This window comes from Bombina bombina, chromosome 7 (assembly GCF_027579735.1).
Source record: "Bombina bombina isolate aBomBom1 chromosome 7, aBomBom1.pri, whole genome shotgun sequence".
NCBI classification, from domain to species: domain Eukaryota; kingdom Metazoa; phylum Chordata; class Amphibia; order Anura; family Bombinatoridae; genus Bombina; species Bombina bombina.
Window position 1 is genome coordinate 638,345,857 of NC_069505.1, and position 24,528 is coordinate 638,370,384.

General features: G+C 55.1%; 1 protein-coding gene across 1 annotated transcript; it reads right to left on the reverse strand.

Annotated features, from left to right (window-relative positions):
• Positions 1 to 5,463: 5,463 nt before the first annotated feature.
• On the reverse strand, positions 5,464 to 24,061 carry PTGIR (prostaglandin I2 receptor). The gene is made up of 2 exons (XM_053689224.1): positions 22,911 to 24,061; positions 5,464 to 6,291 (listed from the first exon to the last, which is right to left on the reverse strand). Exons 1-2 carry the CDS (start codon positions 23,709 to 23,711, stop codon positions 6,037 to 6,039), a joined length of 1,056 nt encoding a protein of 351 aa, XP_053545199.1. The 5' UTR covers positions 23,712 to 24,061; the 3' UTR covers positions 5,464 to 6,036.
• Between the last annotated feature and the right edge of the window lie 467 nt (positions 24,062 to 24,528).

A 24,528-nucleotide genomic window follows, 5' to 3' on the forward strand; every position in this document is an offset into this window, starting at 1 on the left:
GTACTCCGAGAACAGGGTATTTCAGTGTTTCCTTATTTGGACGATATCTTGGTACTAGCTCAGTCTTTACGTACTGCAGAATCTCACACGAATCAACTAGTGTTGTTTCTTCGGAAACATGGTTGGAGGATCAATTTACCAAAAAGTTTCTTGAATCCTCAGACAAGGGTTACCTTTTTAGGCTTCCAGATAGATTCAGTGTCCATGACTCTGTCTCTAACAGACAAGAGACGTTTAAAATAGGTCGCAGCATGCCGGCATCTTCAGTCTCAGTCATTCCCTTCAGTGGCTATGTGCATGGAAGTTTTAGGTCTCATGACTGCAGCATCGGACGCGATCCCCTTTGCTCGTTTTCACATGAGACCGCTACAGCTTTGTATGCTGAATCAATGGTGCAGGGATTATACAAAGATATCACAATTAATATCATTGAATCCCAATGTACGACACTCTCTGACATGGGGGATAGATCACCATTGTTTAGTTCAAGGGGCCTCTTTTGTTCGGCCAACCTGGACTGTGATCACAACAGATGCGAGTCTTTCAGGTTGGGGAGCTGTTTGGGGATCTCTGACAGCACAAGGGGTTTGGAAATCTCAAGAGGCGAGATTACCAATAAATATTTTAGAACTCTGTGCAATTCTCAGGGCTCTTCAGTTCTGGCCTCTGCTAAAGAGAGAACTGTTCATTTGTTTTCAGACAGACAATATCACAACTGTGGCTTATGTCAATCATATAAGCCGATCTGGTTCGGATGTCCAGTTGCCCGCCTTGGCCACTTCCGTTACTGCCGGACCTACTATCTCAAGGTCCGTTTTTCCATCAGGATCTCAAATCATTAAATTTGAAGGTATGGAAATTGAACGCTTAGTTCTAAGTCATAGAGGTTTCTCTGACTCAGTGATTAATACTATGTTACAAGCTCGTAAATCTGTGTCTAGGAAGATATATTATAGAGTTTGGAAGACTTACATTTCATGGTGTTCTTCTCATAAATTCTCCTGGCATTCTTTTAGAATTCCTAGAATTTTGCAGTTTCTTCAGGATGGTTTGGATAAAGGTTTGTCTGCGAGTTCCTTGAAAGGACAAATCTCAGCTCTTTCTGTTTTATTTCACAGAAATATTGCTATACTTCCTGATATACACTGTTTTGTACAGGCTTTAATTCGTATTAAGCCTGTCATTAAGTCAATTTCTCCTCCTTGGAGTCTTAATTTGGTTCTGAAGGCTTTACAGGCTCCTCCATTTGAGCCTATGCATTCTTTGGACATTAAATTACTTTCTTGGAAAGTGTTGTTTCTTTTGGCCATCTCTTCTGCTAGAAGAGTTTCTGAGTTACCTGCTCTTTCTTGTGAGTCTCCTTTTCTGATTTTTCATCAGGATAAGGCAGTTTTGCGGACTTCTTTTCAATTTTTACCGAAGGTTGTGAATTCTAACAACATTAGTAGAGAAATTGTTGTCCCTTCCTTATGTCCTAATCCTAAGAATTCTTTGGAGAGATCCTTACATTCTTTGGATGTGGTAAGAGCTTTGAAATATTATATGGAAGCTACTAAAGATTTCAGGAAGACTTCCAGCCTATTTGTTTTATTTTCTGGTCCTAGGAAAGGTCAGAAGGCTTCTGCTATTTCCTTGGCTTCTTGGTTGAAACTTTTGATTCATCAAGCTTATTTGGAGTCGGGTCAGGCCCCGCCTCAGAGAATTACAGCTCATTCTACTAGATCGGTCTCCACTTCGTGGGCTTTTAAGAATGAAGCTTCAGTTGATCAGATTTGCAAAGCGGCAACTTGGTCCTCTTTGCATACATTTACTAAATTCTACCGTTTTGATGTATTTGCTTCTTCGGAAGCAGTTTTTGGTAGAAAAGTTCTTCAGGCAGCTATTTCAGTTTGATTCTTCTGCTTTTGATTTAATTTTTTTTCTTTCAAAAATGAAAATAAACTTATTTTTTGGGTTGTGGATTAATTTTTTCAGCGGAATATGGCTGTTTTTATTTTTATTCCCTCCCTCTCTAGTGACTCTTGAGTGGAAGATCCACATCTTGGGTATTGATATCCCATATGTCACTAGGTCATGGACTCTTGCCAATTACATGAAAGAAAACATAATTTATGTAAGAACTTACCCGATAAATTCATTTCTTTCATATTGGCAAGAGTCCATGAGGCCCACCCTTTTTATGGTGGTTATGATTTTTTGTATAAAGCACAACTATTTCCAAATTTCCTTTGTTGATGCTTTCTACTCCTTTCTTTATCACCCCACTGCTTGGCTATTTGTTAAACTGAATTGTGGGTGTGGTGAGGAGTGTATTTATAGGCATTTTGAGGTTTGGGAAACTTTGCCCCTCCTGGTAGGATTGTATATCTCATATGTCACTAGCTCATGGACTCTTGCCAATATGAAAGAAATGAATTTATCAGGTAAGTTCTTACATAAATTATGTTTTTGGCTGAAGAGTATCATCCGCCTGGCATACGAGACTGCTGGACAGCAGCCTCCTGAAAGAATTACGGCTCATTCTACTAGGGCTGTGGCTTTCTCATGGGCATTTAAAAACGATGCTTCTGTTGAACAGATTTGCAAGGCTGCGACTTGGTCGTCTCTTCATACTTTTTCCAAATTTTATAAATTTGATACTTTTGCTTCTTCTGGGGCTGGTTTTGGGAGAAAGGTTCTTCAAGCAGTGGTGCCTTCCGTTTAGGTTCCTGTCTTGTTCCCTCCCTTTCATCCGTGTCCTGTAGCTTTGGTATTGTATCCCACAAGTAAGGATGAAATCCGTGGACTCGTCATATCTTGTAGAAGAAAAGTACATTTTTGCTTACCTGATAAATTAATTTCTTCTACGATATGACGAGTCCACGGCCCACCCTGTCCTTTTTAAGACAGATTTAGTTTATATTATATTTTTATTAAACTTCAGTCACCTCTGCACCTTTGGCTTTTCCTTTCTCTTCCTAACTTCGGTCGAATGACTGGAGGTGGAGGGAAGGGAGGAGCTATATATACAGCTCTGTTGTGGTGCTCTTTGCCACTTCCTGTTAGCAGGAGGATAAATCCCACAAGTAAGGATGAAATCCGTGGACTCGTCATATCGTAGAAGAAATAAATTTATCAGGTAAGCATAAATTAACTTTTTACTCTCCACCTGGTCTCTGTTCTTAGACTTTACTGACCTCTCAGCCTGGTCTCACTGCTTAGACTTTACTTACCTCTCAGCCTGGTCTCACTGCTTAGACTTTACTGACCTCTCAGCCTGGTCTCACTGCTTAGACTTTACTGACCTCTCAGCCTGGTCTCACTGCTTAGACTTTACTGACCTCTCAGCCTGGTCTCACTGCTTAGTCTTTACTGACCTCTCAGCCTGGTCTCACTGCTTAGTCTTTACTGACCTCTCAGCCTGGTCTCACTGCTTAGACTTTACTGACCTCTCAGCCTGGTCTCACTGCTTAGACTTTACTGACCTCTCAGCCTGGTCTTACTGCTTAGACTTTACTAACCTCTCAGCCTGGTCTCACTACTTAGACTTTACTGACCTCTCAGCCTGGTCTGACTGCTTTGACTTTACTGGCCTCTTAGTCTGGTCTCAATACTTAGACTTTACTGGCCTCTTAGTCTGGTCTCAATACTTAGACTTTACTGGCCTCTTAGTCTGGTCTTGGTGCTTTGACTTTACTAACCTCTCAGCCTGGTCTGATGAGGATTATATTATCATGGGGGTCAAGTTTCTGGTTTTGGTGCTTCGATTTTACGCTCTACCTGGTCTCTGTTCTTAGACTTTACTGACCTCTCAGCCTGGTCTCACTGCTTAGACTTTACTAACCTCTCAGCCTGGTCTCACTGCTTAGACTTTACTAACCTCTCAGCCTGGTCTCACTGCTTAGACTTTACTAACCTCTCAGCCTGGTCTCACTGCTTAGACTTTACTAACCTCTCAGCCTGGTCTCACTGCTTAGACTTTACTAACCTCTCAGCCTGGTCTCACTGCTTAGACTTTACTAACCTCTCAGACTGGTCTCACTGCTTAAACGTTACTGACCTTTCAGCCTGGTCTCACTGCTTAGACTTTACTGACCTCTCAGCCTGGTCTCACTGCTTAGACTTTACTGACCTCTCAGCCTGGTCTCACTGCTTAGACTTTACTGACCTCTCAGCCTGGTCTCACTGCTTAGACTTTACTGACCTCTCAGCCTGGTCTCACTGCTTAGACTTTACTAACCTCTCAGCCTGGTCTTACTGCTTAGACTTTACTAACCTCTCAGCCTGGTCTTACTGCTTAGACTTTACTAACCTCTCAGCCTGGTCTTACTGCTTAGACTTTACTAACCTCTCAGCCTGGTCTCACTGCTTAGACTTTACTAACCTCTCAGCCTGGTCTCACTGCTTAGTCTTCACTGACCTCTCAGCCTGGTCTCACTGCTTAGTCTTTACTGACCTCTCAGCCTGGTCTCACTGCTTAGACTTTACTGACCTCTCAGCCTGGTCTCACTGCTTAGTCTTCACTGACCTCTCAGCCTGGTCTCACTGCTTAGTCTTCACTGACCTCTCAGCCTGGTCTCACTGCTTAGTCTTTACTGACCTCTCAGCCTGGTCTTACTGCTTATACTTTACTAACCTCTCAGCCTGGTCTTACTGCTTAGACTTTACTAACCTCTCAGCCTGGTCTCACTACTTAGACTTTACTGACCTCTCAGCCTGGTCTGACTGCTTTGACTTTACTGGCCTCATAGTCTGGTCTCAATACTTAGACTTTACTGACCTCTCAGCCTGGTCTCACTGCTTAGACTTTACTGACCTCTCAGCCTGGTCTCACTGCTTAGACTTTACTGACCTCTCAGCCTGGTCTCACTGCTTAGACTTTACTGACCTCTCAGCCTGGTCTCACTGCTTAGTCTGGCACTCTCTTGCAGGCACACAAGTAGATTAAAAGCAAAATAGAAATCTAGCTGTGTGCTTGCAAAAGTGAGATTGACCCTGGTGGAAAATTCCAAGGGGGTCCCTCCTTGCCCCCCCCCCCCCCCCGGATACCTATGATAACAGGCAACCATATTTATCTGTTTATTATTTATTTTCATCAAATATTATACTTTTGTTAATTTTTTGCTTTCTCTTTCTGTCTCAGCAAACAGGACTTGCTTCACCACACTGCAGGCAGGACGCAGTCCCCACTCACAAGTTTGGTGAACTAAAATAAATACACTCCCCTCTGAATAGTAACAATGAGGGATAAACACACACTATATCTCCTGGCTGTATATATTAACATTGCCCTCCTGTCTGCAGATATATAAACAGGAAATAAAATATTTTTTATGCAAATAATAAATCTAGTTTTGGCGCTTTAGCAAAAGATCCAGTGTTGGGAAACCTGCCAATACTAAATATGGCATCATCTGACCAGTGTATGCAAATCAGTGCTAGGAGGCGGAGCCAAAACTCTCTCTAAGTAAAATCACACCAGGATTCAGTAATATATTAAATAGATTTATTAGTTCTCTTTTATTTCTGTTTATGAGTTTTATTGTGCCACAAACACTACAGTCTCTTCTAGGTTGGGCCGTCTCAGTGTAAATAAAGTAAGGATTCTTCACAAAGTGCCTATACAGTGCCTGAGTTGTCTATTAGCAATGAGATTGTCTCTCTAGGATAATCTGTCTCTATGTGTAACACAGCAGTCTCTTTCTGTTTGCAAGTTCTCTATGAGGTTCATGTCTCTTTCTTTTTCTTAACACTCTCCTAGAGACCACTCTGTCTAGCAGAGCTGTCTCTGTGTAATAGTCTCTGTTCACAGGCGGAAACCACTGTCCAGCAGAGCTGTCTCTTTAGTAAAAGGGTCTCTGTTCTGGCAGGCAGCGTGCACCAGATGTGTTTGTGCAGAGAAATATTTGCCTTTGTTGCAGTAATTGACAGCTGTCTCTTTCTAAGGTGTCTGTTTAATGGATAAGGTATCACAGGCCCCTCTGTTCTGTATCAGACAGCACATTTTCTTTATGATAAAGCTATCTCATGCTGTCTCTTCTATCACCCTATGGTCTGTCAGGGTCCAATGACACTCTCTCGAGTGAGTGCTGTGTTGCCTGGCTCCAGGGAGGTGGTGTTTGTAGTTGACTTGATCACATGACTTTTGGAACAACCCCTGCAGAGCACAGAATGCAGCTTCCTGAACACAGAACCACGGAAAATGATGAAGATCCAGGGATCAAGGATAGGATTAAGGGCACTGAAACGGAATGCCAGCAAATCGCCTGTCTCATCGTCATCCTGCCAGAAAGCACCCGTGAATGCTCGGAGCTGTGAGACAGAGAGAGATAGTCAGGTGCAATGCTCTGCAGTATAATGTGATGGTGTCAGGCTATGTAATTATCCGAATCAGTGCTGCTAATGACCAGATGAGGGTGCAATGCCAGTCTCTCACACACACACACAGTGCCAGCCTCCCCTACACACACAGTGCCAGCCTCCCCTACACACACAGTGCCAGCCTCCCCTACACACACAGTGCCAGCCTCCCCTACACACACAGTGCCACCCTCCCCTACACACACACAGTGCCAGCCTCCCCTACACACACACAGTGCCAGCCTCCCCTACACACACAGTGCCAGCCTCCCCTACACACACAGTGCCAGCCTCCCCTACACACACAGTGCCAGCTTCCCCTACACACACAGTGCCAGCTTCCCCTACACACACAGTGCCAGCTTCCCCTACACACACAGTGCCAGCTTCCCCTACACACACACACACTGCCAGCTTCCCCTACACACACACACACTGCCAGCTTCCCCTACACACACACACTGCCAGCTTCCCCTACACACACACACTGCCAGCTTCCCCTACACACACACACTGCCAGCTTCCCCTACACACACACACAGTGCCAGCCTCCCCTACACACACACAGTGCCAGCCTCCCCTACACACACACACAGTGCCAGCTTCCCTTACACACAGTGCCAGCCTCCCCTACACACACACAGTGCCAGCCTCCCCTACACACACACAGTCCCAGCCTCCCCTACACACACACAGTCCCAGCCTCCCCTACACACACAGTGCCGCCCTCCCTTACACACAGTGTCACCCTCCCTTACACATAGTGTCACCTCCCCTACACACACAGTGCGACCCTCCCCTACACACACAGTGCGACCCTCCCCTACACACACAGTGCGACCCTCCCCTACACACACAGTGCCAGCTTCCCCTACACACACAGTGCCACCCTCCCCTACACACACAGTGCCAGCCTCCCCTACACACACAGTGCCAGCCTCCCCTACACACAGTGCCACCTCCCCTACACACACAGTGCCACCTCCCCTACACACACAGTGCCACCTCCCCTACAGACAGTGCCAGCCTCCCCTACACACAAAAACAGTGCCAGCCTCCCCTACACACAAAAACAGTGCCAGCCTCCCCTACACACACAAACAGTGCCAGCCTCCCCTACACAAAAAAACAGTGCCAGCCTCCCCTACACACACAAACAGTGCCAGCCTCCCCTACAGACATTGCCAGCCTCCCCTACACACAGTTCCAGCCTCCTCCGACACACACAGTTCCAGCCTCCTCCCACACACACAGTTCCAGCCTCCCCTACACACACAGTGCCAGCCTCCCCTACACAGTGTCAGCCTCCCCTACACAGTGTCAGCCTCCCCTACACGCACACAGTGCCAGCCTCCCCTACACACACAGTGCCAGCCTCCCGTACACACACACAGTGCCAGCCTCCCGTACACACACACAGTGCCAGCCTCCCGTACACACACACAGTGCCAGCCTCCCGTACACACACAGTGCCAGCCTCCCCTACACACACAGTGCCAGCCTCCCCTACACACACAGTGCCAGCCTCCCCTACACACAGTGCCAGCCTCCCCTACACACAGTGCCAGCCTCCCCTACACACACAGTGCCAGCCTCCCCTACACACACAGTGCCAGCCTCCCCTACACACACAGTGCCAGCCTCCCCTACACACAGTGCCAGCCTCCCCTACATACAGTGCCAGCCTCCCCTACATACAGTGCCAGCCTCCCCTACATACAGTGCCAGCCTCCTCTACACACACAGTTCCAGCCTCCTCCCACACTCACAGTGCCAGCCTCCTCCCACACTCACAGTTCCAGCCTCCTCCCACACTCACAGTGCCAGCCTCCTCCCACACACACAGTGCCAGCCTCCCCTACACACACACAGTGCCAGCCTCCCCTACACACACAGTGCCAGCCTCCCCTACACACAGTGCCAGCCTCCCCTACACACACACAGTGCCAGCCTCCCCTACACACACACAGTGCCAGCCTCCTCTACACACACACAGTGCCAGCCTCCACTACACACACACAGTGCCAGCCTCCCCTACACACACACAGTGCCAGCCTCCTCTACACACACACAGTGCCAGCCTCCTCTACACACACACAGTGCCAGCCTCCTCTACAGACACACAGCGCCAGCCTCCACTACACACACACAGTGCCAGCCTCCCCTACACACAGTGCCAGCCTCCCCTACACACAGTGCCAGCCTCCCCTACACACACAGTGCCAGCCTCCCCTACACACACACAGTGCCAGCCTCCCCTACACACACTGTGCCAGCCTCCCCTACACACACTGTGCCATTCTCCCCTACACACACTGTGCCATCCTCCACTACACACACACAGTGCCAGCCTCCCCTACACACAGTGCCAGCATCCCCTACACACACAGTGCCAGCCTCCCCTACACACACAGTGCCAGCCTCCCCTACACACACACAGTGCCAGCCTCCCCTACACACACACAGTGCCAGCCTACCCTACACACAGTGCCAGCCTACCCTACACACAGTGCCAGCCTCCCCTACACACAGTGCCAGCCTCCCCTACACACACAGTGCCAGCCTCCCCTACACACACAGTGCCAGCCTCCCCTACACACACAGTGCCAGCCTCCTCTACACACACAGTGCCAGCCTCCCCTACACACACACAGTGCCAGCCTCCCCTGCACACACTGTGCCATCCTCCACTACACACACTGTGCCAGGCTCCCCTACACACTTTGCCATCCTCCACTACACACACACAGTGCCAGCCTCCCCTACACACACAGTGCCAGCCTCCCCTACACACACAGTGCCAGCCTCCCCTACACACACAGTGCCAGCCTCCCCTACACACACAGTGCCAGCCTCCCCTACACACACAGTGCCAGCCTCCCCTTACACACACAGTGCCAGCCTCCCCTTACACACACAGTGCCAGCCTCCCCTACACACACAGTGCCAGCATCCCCTACACACACAGTGCCAGCCTCCCCTACACACACAGTGCCAGCCTCCCCTACACAGTGCCAGCCTCCCCTACACACACAGTGCCAGCCTCCCCTACACACACAGTGCCAGCCTCCCCTACACACACACAGTGCCAGCCTCCCCTGCACACACTGTGCCAGCCTCCCGTACACACACAGTGCCAGCCTCCCCTACACACACAGTGCCAGCCTCCCTACACACACAGTGGCCAGCCTCCCCTACACACACAGTGCCAGCCTCCCCTACACACACAGTGCCAGCCTCCCCTACACACACAGTGCCAGCCTCCCCTACACACACAGTGCCAGCCTCCCCTACACACAGTGCCAGCCTCCCCCTACACACACAGTGCCAGCCTCCCCTACACACACAGTGCCAGCCTCCCTACCACACACAGTGCCAGCCTCCCCTACACACCAAGTGCCAGCCTCCCCTACACACACAGTGCCAGCCTCACCTACACACACAGTGCCAGCCTCCCCGACACACACAGTGCCAGCCTCCCCTACACACACAGTGCCAGCCTCCTCCCTACACACACACAGTGCCAGCCTCCCCTACACACACACAGTGCCAGCCTCCCCTACACACACAGTGCCAGCCTCCCGTACACACACGTGCCAGCCTCCCCTACCACACACAGTGCCAGCCTCCCCTACACACACAGTGCCAGCCTCCCCTACACACACTGTGCCAGCCTCCCCCTACACACACAGTGCCAGCCTCCCCTACACACACACAGTGCCAGCCTCCCCTACACACACAGTGCCCAGCCTCCCCTACACACACAGTGCCAGCCTCCCCTACACACACAGTGCCAGCCTCCCCTACACACACAGTGCCAGCCTCCCCTACACACACAGTGCCAGCCTCCCCTACACACACAGTGCCAGCCTCCCCTACACACACAGTGCCAGCATCCCCTACACACACAGTGCCAGCCTCCCCTACACACACAGTGCCAGCCTCCCCTACACACACAGTGCCAGCCTCCCCTACACACACAGTGCCAGCCTCCCCTACACACACAGTGCCAGCCTCCCTACACACACAGTGCCAGCCTCCCCTACACACACAGTGCCAGCCTCCCCCTACACACACAGTGCCAGCCTCCCCTACACACACAGTGCCAGCCTCCCGTACACACACAGTGCCAGCCTCCCCTACACACACAGTGCCAGCCTCCCCTACACACACAGTGCCAGCCTCCCCTACACACACACAATGCCAGCCTCCCCTACACACACAGTGCCAGCCTCCCCTACACACACACAGTGCCAGCCTCCCCTACACACACAGTGCCACCCTCCCCTACACACACAGTGCCAGCCTCCCCTACACACACAGTGCCAGCCTCCCCTACACACACACAGTGCCAGCCTCCCCTACACACACACAGTGCCAGCCTCCCCTACACACACACAGTGCCAGCCTCCCCTACACACACAGTGCCAGCCTCCCCTACACACACAGTGCCAGCCTCCCCTACACACACAGTGCCAGCCTCCCCTACACACACACAGTGCCAGCCTCCTCTACACACACACAGTGCCAGCCTCCCCTACACACACACAGTGCCAGCCTCCCCTACACACACAGTGCCAGCCTCCCCTACACACACAGTGCCAGCCTCCCAACACACACAGTGCCAGCCTCCCCTACACACACAGTGCCAGCCTCCCCTACACACACACAGTGCCAGCCTCCCCTACACACACAGTGCCAGCCTCCCCTACACACACAGTGCCAGCCTCCCCTACACACACAGTGCCAGCCTCCCCTACACACACACAGTGCCAGCCTCCCCTACACACACAGTGCCAGCCTCCCCTACACACACAGTGCCAGCCTCCCCTACACACACAGTGCCAGCCTCCCCTACACACACAGTGCCAGCCTCCCCTACACACACAGTGCCAGCCTCCCCTACACACACAGTGCCAGCCTCCCCTACACACACAGTGCCAGCCTCCCCTACACACACAGTGCCAGCCTCCCCTACACACACAGTGCCAGCCTCCCCTACACACACAGTGCCAGCCTCCCCTACACACACAGTGCCAGCCTCCCCATACACACAGTGCCAGCCTCCCTACACACACAGTGCCAGCCTCCCCTACACACACAGTGCCAGCCTCCCTACACACACACAGTGCCAGCCTCCCCTACACACACAGTGCCAGCCTCCCCTACACACACAGTGCCAGCCCCCCTACACACACACAGTGTCCAGCCTCCCTACACACACACAGTGCCAGCCTCCCCTACACACACACAGTGCCAGCCTCCCCTACACACACACAGTGCCAGCCTCCCTACACACACACAGTGCCAGCCTCCCCTACACACACACAGTGCCAGCCTCCCCTACACACACAGTGCCAGCCTCCCCTACACACACAGTGCCAGCCTCCCCTACACACACAGTGCCAGCCTCCCCTACACACACAGTGCCAGCCTCCCCTACACACACAGTGCCCAGCCTCCCCTACACACACAGTGCCAGCCTCCCCTACACACACAGTGCCAGCCTCCCCTACACACACAGTGCCAGCCTCGCCCTACACACACAGTGCCAGCCTCCCCTACACCAACAGTGCCAGCCTCCCCTACACACACAGTGCCAGCCTCCCCTACACACACAGTGCCAGCCTCCCCTAACACACACAGTGCCAGCCTCCCCTACACACACGTGCCAGCCTCCCCTACACACACAGTGCCAGCCTCCCCTACACACACAGTGCCAGCCTCCCCTACACACTCACAGTGCCAGCCTCCCTACACACACAGTGCCAGCCTTCCCCTACACACACAGTGCCAGCCTCCCCTACACACACAGTGCCAGCCTCCCCTACACACACACTGCCAGCCTCCCCTACACAGTGCCAGCCTCCCCGACACACACACAGTGCCAGCCTCCCCTACACACACAGTGCCAGCCTCCCCTACACACACAGTGCCAGCCTCCCCTACACACACAGTGCCAGCCTCCCCTACACACACAGTGCCAGCCTCCCCTACACACACACAGTGCCAGCCCTCCCCTACACACACACAGTGCCAGGCTCTCCCTCACACACACACAGTGCCAGGCTCCCTACACACACAGTGCCAGCCTCCCCTACACACACTAGTGCCAGCCTCCCCTACACACAACAGTGCCAGCCTCCTCTACACACACACAGTGCCAGCCTCCCCTACACACACACAGTGCCAGCCTCCCCTACACACACAGTGCCAGCCTCCCGTACACAACAGTGCCAGCCTCCCCTACACACACAGTGCCAGCCTCCCCTACACACAGTGCCAGCCTCCCCTACACACACACAATGCCAGCCTCCCCTACACACACACAGTGCCAGCCTCCCCTACACACACAGTGCCAGCCTCCCTACACACACAGTGCAGCCTCCCCTACACACACAGTGCCAGCCTCCCCTTACACACACAGTGCCAGCCTCCCCTTACACACAGTGCCAGCCTCCCCTACACACACAGTGCCAGCATCCCCTTACACACACAGTGCCAGCCTCCCCTACACAGTGCCAGCCTCCCCTACACACACAGTGCCAGCCTCCCCTACACACACAGTGCCAGCCTCCCCTACACACACAGTGCCAGCCTCCCCTACACACACAGTGCCAGCCTCCCCTACACACACAGTGCCAGCCTCCCCTACACACACAGTGCCAGCCTCCCCTACACACACAGTGCCAGCCTCCCCCACACACACAGTGCCAGCCTCCCCTACACACACAGTGCCAGCCTCCCCTACACACACACAGTGCCAGCCTCCCCTACACACACAGTGCCAGCCTCCCCTACACACACAGTGCCAGCCTCCCCTACACACACAGTGCCAGCCTCCCCTACACACACAGTGCCAGCCTCCCCTACACACACAGTGCCAGCCTCCCCTACACACACAGTGCCAGCCTCCCCTACACACACACAGTGCCAGCCTCCCCTACACACACAGTGCCAGCCTCCCCTACACACACAGTGCCAGCCTCCCCTACACACACAGTGCCAGCCTCCCCTACACACACACAGTGCCAGCCTCCCCTACACACACAGTGCCAGCCTCCCCTACACACACAGTGCCAGCCTCCCCTACACACACAGTGCCAGCCTCCCCTACACACACAGTGCCAGCCTCCCCTACACACACACACAAGTGCCAGCCTCCCCTACACACACAGTGCCAGCCTCCCCTACACACACAGTGCCAGCCTCCCCTTACACACACAGTGCCAGCCTCCCCTACACACACAGTGCCAGCCTCCCCTACACACACAGTGCCAGCCTCCCCTACACACACAGTGCCAGCCTCCCCTACACACACAGTGCCAGCCTCCCCTACACACACAGTGCCAGCCTCCCCTACACACACAGTGCCAGCCTCCCCTACACACACAGTGCCAGCCTCCCCTACACACACAGTGCCAGCCTCCCCTACACACACACAGTGCCAGCCTCCCCTACACACACAGTGCCAGCCTCCCCTACACACACAGTGCCAGCCTCCCCTACACACACAGTGCCAGCCTCCCCTACACACACAGTGCCAGCCTCCCTACACACACAGTGCCAGCCTCCCCTACACACACAGTGCCAGCCTCCCCTACACACACAGTGCCAGCCTCCCCTACACACACACAGTGCCAGCCTCCCCTACACACACAGTGCCAGCCTCCCCTACACACACAGTGCCAGCCTCCCCTACACACACAGTGCCAGCCTCCCCTACACACACAGTGCCAGCCTCCCCTACACACACACAGTGCCAGCCTCCCCTACACACACAGTGCCAGCCTCCCCTACACACACACAGTGCCAGCCTCCCCTACACACACAGTGCCAGCCTCCCCTACACACACACAGTGCCAGCCTCCCCTACACACACAGTGCCAGCCTCCCCTACACACACAGTGCCAGCCTCCCCTACACACACAGTGCCAGCCTCCCCTACAAACACACAGTGCCAGCCTCCCCTACACACACACAGTGCCAGCCTCCCCTACACACACACAGTGCCAGCCTCCCCTACACACACACAGTGCCAGCCTCCCCTACACACACAGTGCCAGCCTCCCCTACACACACACAGTGCCAGCCTCGCCTACACACACACACACAGTGCCAGCCTCCTCTACACACACACAGTGCCAGCCTCCCCTACACACACAGTGCCAGCCTCCCCTACACACACAGTGCCAGCCTTCCCCGTACACACACAGTGCCAGCCTCCCCTACACACACAGTGCCAGCCTCCCCTACACACACAGTGCCAGCCTCCCCTACACACACACAATGCCAGCCTCCCCTACACACACACAGTGCCAGCCTCCCTACACACACAGTGCCAGCCTCCCCTACACACACAGTGCCAGCCTCCCCTACACACACAGTGCCAGCCTCCCCTTACACACACAGTGCCAGCCTCCCCTTACACACACAGTGCCAGCCTCCCCTACACACACAGTGCCAGCATCCCCTACACACACAGTGCCAGCCTCCCCTACACAGTGCCAGCCTCCCCTACACACACAGTGCCAGCCTCCCCTACACACACAGTGCCAGCCTCCCCTACACACACAGTGCCAGCCTCCCCTACACACACAGTGCCAGCCTCCCCTACACACACAGTGCCAGCCTCCCCTACACACACAGTGCCAGCCTCCCCTACACACACAGTGCCAGCCTCCCCTACACACACAGTGCCAGCCTCCCCTACACACACAGTGCCAGCCTCCCCTACACACACAGTGCCAGCCTCCCCTACACACACAAAGTGCCAGCCTCCCCTACACACACACAGTGCCAGCCTCCCCTACACACACACAGTGCCAGCCTCCCCTACACACACAGTGCCAGCCTCCCCTACACACACACAGTGCCAGCCTCCCCTACACACACAGTGCCAGCCTCCCCTACACACACAGTGCCAGCCTCCTCTACACACACAGTGCCAGCCTCCTCTACACACACAGTGCCAGCCTCCTCTACACACACAGTGCCAGCCTCCCCTACACACACAGCCAGCCCTCCCCTACACACACAGTGCCAGCCTCCCCTACACACACAGTGCCAGCCTCCCCTACACACAGTGCCGAGCCTCCCCTACACACACAGTGCCAGCCTCCTCTAAACACACAGTGCCCATGCCCTCCTCTACACACACAGTGCCAGCCTCCTCTTACACAAACCAGTGCCAGCGCTCCTCTACACACACACACGGGGCCAGCCTCCCTCTCACACACACATTGTCCGACCTCGCCTACACACACATCAGTTGCCAGCCTCCCCCTACACACACACCAAGTGCCAGCCCTCCGCCTACACACACACAGTGCCAGCCCTCGCCCTACACACAGTCAGTGCCAGCCTCCCCATACACACACAGTGCCAGCCTCCCTACAGCACACACAGTGGCCAGCCTCCCCTACACACACACAGTGCAGCCTCCCCTACACACACACAGTGCCAGCCTCTCCCTACACACCAGAGCCAGTGCCAGCCTCCCTACACACACACAGTGCCAGCCTGCCTCCTCTACACACGACAGTTGCCTGCCTCCTCTACACACACGTTGGCCAGCCTCCTCTACTCCTACACACAGGCCTGCCTCCTCTACAAACACACAGTGCCAGCCTCCCCTACACACACACAGTGCCAGCCTCCCCTACACACACACAGTGCCAGCCTCCCCTACACACACACAGTGCCAGCCTCCCCTACACACACACAGTGCCAGCCTCCCCTACACACACAGTGCCAGCCTCCCCTACACACACAGTGCCAGCCTCCCCTACACACACAGTGCCAGCCTCCCCTACACACACAGTGCCAGCCTCCCCTACACACACAGTGCCAGCCTCCCCTACACACACAGTGCCAGCCTCCCCTACACACAGTGTGACCCTCCCCTACACACAAACAGTGCCAGCCTCCCCTACACACACAGTGCCAGCCTCCCCTACACACACAGTGCCAGCCTCCCCTACACACACACAGTGCCAGCCTCCCCTACACACACAGTGCCAGCCTCCCCTACACACACAGTGCCAGCCTCCCCTACACACACAGTGCCAGCCTCCCCTACACACACATTGTCAGCCTCTTCTACACACACAGTGCCAGCCTCCCCTACACACACAGTGCCAGCCTCCCCTACACACACAGTGTGACCCTCCCCTACACACAAACAGTGCCAGCCTCCCCTACACACAAACAGTGCGACCCTCCCCTACACACACAGTGTCAGCCTCCCCTACACACACAGTGCCAGCCTCCCCTACATACACACAGTGCCAGCCTCGCCTACAGACACAGTGCCAGCATCCTCTACAGACACAGTGCCAGCCTCCCCTACATACAAAAACAGTGCCAGCCTCCCCTACACACACAAACAGTGCCAGCCTCCCCTACACACACAAACAGTGCCAGCCTCCCCTACACACACAAACAGTGCCAGCCTCCCCTACACACACAAACAGTGCCAGCCTCCCCTACACACACAAACATTGCCAGCCTCCCCTACACACACAAACATTGCTAGCCTCCCCTACACACACACACAGTCCAGCCTCCTCCGACACACACAGTTCCAGCCTCCTCCGACACACACAGTTCCAGCCTCCTCCGACACACACAGTTCCAGCCTCCTCCGACACACACAGTTCTAGCCTCCTCCGACACACACAGTTCTAGCCTCCTCCCACACACACAGTTCCAGCCTCCAACACACACAGTGCCAGCCTCCCCTACACACAGTGCCAGCCTCCCCTACACACAAAAACAGTGCCAGCCTCCCCTACACACACAAACAGTGCCAGCCTCCCCTACACACACAAACAGTGCCAGCCTCCCCTACACACACAAACAGTGCCAGCCTCCCCTACACACACAAACAGTGCCAGCCTCCCCTACACACACACACAGTCCAGCCTCCTACGACACACACAGTTCCAGCCTCCCCTACACACAGTTCCAGCCTCCCCTACACACAGTGCCAGCCTCCCCTACACACAGTGCCAGCCTCCCCTACACACAGTGTCACCTCCCCTACACACACAGTGCCACCCTCCCCTACACACAGTGCCAGCCTCCCCTACACACAGTGTCAGCCTCCCCTACACACAGTGTCACCTCCCCTACACACACAGTGCCACCCTCCCCTACACACACAGTGCCACCTCCCCTACACACACAGTGCCACCTCCCCTACACACACAGTGCCACCTCCCCTACACACACACAGTGCCAGCCTCCCCTACACACACACAGTGCCAGCCTCCCCTACACACACAGTGCCAGCCTCCCCTACACACACAGTGCCAGCCTCCCCTACACACACACAGTGCCAGCCTCCCCTACACACACACAGTGCCAGCCTCCCCTACACACACAGTGCCAGCCTCCCCTACACACACAGTGCCAGCCTCCCCTACACACACAGTGCCAGCCTCCCCTACACACACAGTGCCAGCCTCCCCTACACACACAGTGCCAGCCTCCCCTACACACACATTGTCAGCCTCCTCTACACACACAGTGCCAGCCTCCCCTACACACACAGTGCCAGCCTCCCCTACACACACAGTGTGACCCTCCCCTACACACACAGTGTGACCCTCCCCTACACACAAACAGTGCCAGCCTCCCCTACACAAACAGTGCCAGCCTCCCCTACACACACAGTGCCAGCCTCCCCTACATACACACAGTGCCAGCCTCCCCTACATACACACAGTGCCAGCCTCGCCTACAGACACAGTGCCAGCCTCGCCTACAGACACAGTGCCAGCATCCTCTACAGACACAGTGCCAGCCTCCCCTACATACAAAAACAGTGCCAGCCTCCCCTACACACACAAACAGTGCCAGCCTCCCCTACACACACAAACAGTGCCAGCCTCCCCTACACACACAAACAGTGCCAGCCTCCCCTACACACACAAACAGTGCCAGCCTCCCCTACACACACAAACATTGCCAGCCTCCCCTACACACACAAACATTGCCAGCCTCCCCTAAACACACACACAGTTCCAGCCTCCTCCGACACACACAGTTCCAGCCTCCTCCGACACACACAGTTCCAGCCTCCTCCCACACACACAGTTCCAGCCTCCTCCCCTACACACAGTGCCAGCCTCCCCTACACACAGTGCCAGCCTCCCCTACACAAACACAGTGCCAGCCTCCCCTACACACACACAGTGCCAGCCTCCCCTACACACACAGTGCCAGCCTCCCCTACACACAGTGCCAGCATCCCCTACACACACAGTGCCAGCCTCCCCTACACACACAGTGCCAGCCTCCTCTACACACACAGTGCCAGCCTCCTCTACACACACAGTGCCAGCCTCCTCTACACACACAGTGCCAGCCTCCTGTACACACACAGTGCCAGCCTCCCCTACACACACAGTGCCAGCCTCCCCTACACACACAGTGCCAGCCTCCCCTACACACAGTGCCAGCCTCCCCTACACACAGTGCCAGCCTCCCCTACATACACACAGTGCCAGCCTCGCCTACAGACACAGTGCCAGCATCCTCTACAGACACAGTGCCAGCCTCCCCTACACACACAAACAGTGCCAGCCTCCCCTACACACACACACAGTGCCAGCCTCCCCTACACACACAGTGCCAGCCTCCCCTACACACACAAACAGTGCCAGCCTCCCCTACACACACAAACATTGCCAGCCTCCCCTACACACACAGTCCAGCCTCCTCCGACACACACACACAGTCCAGCCTCCTCCGACACACACACACAGTCCAGCCTCCTCCGACACACACACAGTTCCAGCCTCCTCCGACACACACAGTTCCAGCCTCCTCCGACACACACAGTTCCAGCCTCCTCCGACACACACAGTTCCAGCCTCCTCCCACACACACAGTTCCAGCCTCCAACACACAGTGCCAGCCTCCCCTACACACAGTGCCAGCCTCCTCTACACACACACAGTGCCAGCCTCCTCTACACACACAGTGCCAGCCTCCCCTACACACACAGTGCCAGCCTCCCCTACACACACAGTGCCAGCCTCCCCTACACACACAGTGCCAGCCTCCCCTACACACACATTGTCAGCCTCCTCTACACACACAGTGCCAGCCTCCCCTACACACACAGTGTGACCCTCCCCTACACACAAACAGTGCCAGCCTCCCCTACACACAAACAGTCTGACCCTCCCCTACACACACAGTGCCAGCCTCCCCTACACACACAGTGCCAGCCTCCCCTACACACAAACAGTGCCAGCCTCCCCTACACACACAGTGCCAGCCTCCCCTACACACACAGTGCCAGCCTCCCCTACACACAGTGCCAGCCTCCCCTACACACAGTGCCAGCCTCCCCTACATACACACAGTGCCAGCCTCGCCTACAGACACAGTGCCAGCATCCTCTACAGACACAGTGCCAGCCTCCCCTACACACACAAACAGTGCCAGCCTCCCCTACACACACAAACAGTGCCAGCCTCCCCTACACACACAGTGCCAGCCTCCCCTACACACACAAACAGTGCCAGCCTCCCCTACACACACAAACATTGCCAGCCTCCCCTACACACACAGTCCAGCCTCCTCCGACACACACACACAGTCCAGCCTCCTCCGACACACACACAGTTCCAGCCTCCTCCGACACACACAGTTCCAGCCTCCTCCGACACACACAGTTCCAGCCTCCTCCGACACACACAGTTCCAGCCTCCTCCCACACACACAGTTCCAGCCTCCAACACACAGTGCCAGCCTCCCCTACACACAGTGCCAGCCTCCTCTACACACACACAGTGCCAGCCTCCCTTACACACACAGTGCCAGCCTCCCCTACACACACACAGTGCCAGCCTCCCCTACACACACACAGTGCCAGCCTTCCCTACACACACACAGTGCCAGCCTCCCCTACACACACAGAGTGCCAGCCTCCCCTACACACACACAGTGCCAGCATCCCCTACACACACAGTGCCAGCATCCCCTACACACACAGTGCCAGCATCCCCTACACACACAGTGCCAGCCTCCCCTACACACACAGTGCCAGCCTCCCCTACACACACAGTGCCAGCCTCCCCTACACACACAGTGCCAGCCTCCCCTACACACACAGTGCCAGCCTCCCCTACACACACAGTGCCAGCCTCCCCTACACACACAGTGCCAGCCTCCTCTACACACACACAGTGCCAGCCTCCCCTACACACACACACACACAGTGCAGCCTCCCCTACACATACACAGTGCCAGCCTCCCCTACACAGCTATATATAAACACAGTGTCGGCTTCCCCCAAACACACAGTACCGGCCTCCTCTACAAAAAGAACACACAGTGCCAAAGTCCCCATACACAAAATACAAGACTCCCTACACACACACAGTGCTAGCTTTACATACACAGACAGAGCTATCGCCTATCCCCTTCACACATATATAAACACACAGTGCCAGCCTCCATTAACAATCACTCACACGCATAGAGAGAGCCTCCCCATCAGACACAGTATCAGCATTTAAAGCTACGTCAACCCTCATCCTCTCCAAAACACACATGATGCCAAAGAATACCGAGATCTCCCTCACCCACACTATTTCTAACCTGCCCTAGACACGCAGTGCCAACCTCCTCAAAAACATGTATTCACAATACCAGCTTCCCCCTCACACACACACAGTGCCAGCCTCCTCACACACACACAGTGCCAGCCTCCTCACACACACACAGTGCCAGCCTCCTCACACACACACAGTGCCAGCCTCCTCACACACACACAGTGCCAGCCTCCTCACACACACACAGTGCCAGCCTTCTCACACACACACAGTGCCAGCCTCCTCACACACACAGTGCCAGCCTCCTCACACACACAGTGCCAGCCTCCTCCCCTACACACACAGTGCCAGCCTCCCCTACACACACAGTGCCAACCTCCCCTACACACACAGTGCCAACCTCCCCTACACACAGTGCCAGCCTCCTCACACACAGTGCCAGCCTCCTCACACACGCACAGTGCCAGCCTCCTCACACACGCACAGTGCCAGCCTCCTCACACACACACAGTGCCAGCCTCCCCTACACACACACGGTGCCAGCCTCCCCTACACACACACGGTGCCAGCCTCCCCTACACACACACGGTGCCAGCCTCCCCTACACACACACGGTGCCAGCCTCCCCTACACACACACGGTGCCAGCCTCCCCTACACACACACGGTGCCAGCCTCCTCACACACGGTGCCAGCCTCCTCACACACGGTGCCAGCCTCCTCACACACGGTGCCAGCCTCCTCACACACACACGGTGCCAGCCTCCTCACAAACACACAGTGCCAGCCTCCTCTAAATACACAGTGCCAGCCTCCTCACACACACACAGTGCCAGCCTCCTCACACACACACAGTGCCAGCCTCCTCACAAACACACAGTGCCAGCCTCCTCTAAATACACAGTGCCAGCCTCCTCACACACACACAGTGCCAGCCTCCTCACACACACACAGTGCCAGCCTCCTCACACACACACAGTGCCAGCCTCTTCACACACACACACACACACACACAGTGCCAGCCTCTTCACACACACACACACACACACACAGTGCCAGCCTCTTCACACACACACACACACAGTGCCAGCCTCCTCACACACACACAGTGCCAGCCTCTTCACACACACACACACAGTGCCAGCCTCTTCACACACACACACACACACACACACACAGTACCAGCCTCCTCACACACACACAGTGCCAGCCTTCCCTACACACACACAGTGCCAGCCTCCCCTACACACACACGGTGCCAGCCTCCCCTACACACACACGGTGCCAGTCTCCCCTACACACACACGGTGCCAGCCTCCTCACACACGGTGCCAGCCTCCTCACACACGGTGCCAGCCTCCTCACACACGGTGCCAGCCTCCTCACACACAGTGCCAGCCTCCTCACACACAGTGCCAGCCTCCTCACACACACACGGTGCCAGCCTCCTCACACACACACGGTGCCAGCCTCCTCTACACACACACGGTGCCAGCCTCCTCTAAACACACAGTGCCAGCCTCCTCACACACACACAGTGCCAGCCTCCTCACACACACACAGTGCCAGCCTCCTCACACACACACAGTGCCAGCCTCCTCACACACACACAGTGCCAGCCTCCTCACACACACACAGTGCCAGCCTCCTCACACACACACAGTGCCAGCCTCCTCACACACACACAGTGCCAGCCTCTTCACACACACACACAGTGCCAGCCTCCTCACACACACACAGTGCCAGCCTCCTCACAAACATTAATTCATGATACCAGCTTCCCCCTCACACAGTGCTATTCTCAAACCTGTCCGCCTCCCTATACACACACACACACACACACACGGCTAGGAAACCCTGTACATATCCAGACCAAGTGCCAGCCTCTGTCTTACACAGACACACCCTCCCTGCCACTTCCATACCCCCATACACACAGTACCAGGCCTTCTTCCATCCACCCCCTGCCCTTACAGTGCCCCTCTTCCTTGGCACTTACAGTTAGCGGTACGGTGCACACCATGAAGATAACCGTCATCGACACCAGCAATATGAGATGTTCCACCTCCTCTTCTCCACCCCCCAAGAGCCAGCCTCGTGCTCCACCCCTGCGCATGGACCCTCTCCGCGCCTTCTGCCCCTTCCTCATGCGGCATAGACTGGCAGTCACCGAGGCATTACAGATCAGGATGGCCAGAATCAGTAGTCCAGTCAGGATGGCATAGAGTAGCGAAAAAGCCAAGGCAGCCGCTGACCCACCTGTGGGTATTACCATCCGAATAAAACACCAGGTCCCAGGACAAAACTGCTTGTGCTCTCCCACACCGACCAAAGGTAGAGCGCATAACAGGGCCCCTAACACATAGGAGGAAGGGATGGCAGCCCGGGCAAGCCTGTGCCCTCCACCATGCTTGGCATAGGCATATGGATGACTAAGCGCCAGGCATCTCTCTAGTGCCATACAGAAGAGCAACATCATGGAAGCCAAATTGAAGAAAGTCATGGCAAAGGCAAAGAGGTGGCAAAGTGGTTCTGAGCCCAAAGCTAGGAGCGATGCCCGCTGGGCATAAGAAACAAAGACTGCAGGGCTCAGCACACAGGTGCCCAACAAGTCGGTGACAGCCAGGCCGGTCACTAGGATGCAGAATGGTGATGCTCTGGCTCTTCTCTCTCGCCGGTGCACCCCAAGGATGCCCAGTGCCAGCAGGTTACCCACTACACCGGCCGCAAACATCAGGGTGCTGACTGCAGGGTTACCGTCCTGGTGTACACGAGTGGCATTCTCACAGGATACAAACATGATGTAAGTTGTGTCACTTCAGTGGGGGGTCAACCTGGGGGGTAAGAGTCACCTGAGAGGAGGAAGAAGCATCTGCATCTCTAGTCTCCCTGTTTTATCCCCCTCTAGTCCTTCTATGGATTATTCTCAGTCCTTCTCAGTATGTCTCACCCTCTCAGTCCTTCTCAGTATGTCTCACCCTCTCAGTCCTTCTCTGTATGTCTCACCCTCTCAGTCCTTCTCTGTATGTCTCACCCTCTCAGTCCTTCTCACCCTCTCAGTCCTTCTCAGTATGTCTCACCCTCTCAGTCTTTCTCTGTATGTCTCACCCTCTCAGTCCTTCTCAGTATGTCTCACCCTCTCAGTCCTTCTCTGTATGTCTCACCCTCTCAGTCCTTCTCTGTATGTCTCACCCTCTCAGTCCTTCTCTGTATGTCTCACCCTCTCAGTCTTTCTCTGTATGTCTCACCCTCTCAGTCCTTCTCAGTATGTCTCACCCTCTCAGTCCTTCTCAGTATGTCTCACCCTCTCAGTCCTTCTCTGTATGTCTCACCCTCTCAGTCCTTCTCTGTATGTCTCACCCTCTCAGTCCTTCTCTGTATGTCTCACCCTCTCAGTCCTTCTCTGTATGTCTCACCCTCTCAGTCCTTCTCTGTATGTCTCTCCCTCTCAGTCCTTCTCAGTATGTCTCACCCTCTCAGTCCTTCTCTGTATGTCTCACCCTCTCAGTCCTTCTCTGTATGTCTCACCCTCTCAGTCCTTCTCTGTATGTCTCACCCTCTCAGTCCTTCTCAGTATGTCTCACCCTCTGTCCTTCTCTGTATGTCTCACCCTCTCA

Excerpts from the sequence above, each read along its gene's own strand:
- PTGIR (XM_053689224.1), bottom strand. The coding sequence starts at position 23,711 with ATGTTTGTATCCTGTGAGAATGCCACTCGTGTACACCAGGACGGTAAC. Across the intron at positions 6,292-22,910 it reads TGTGCACCGTACCGCTAACT|CTCCGAGCATTCACGGGTGC; the intron begins GTAAGTGCCAAG and ends TCTGTCTCACAG.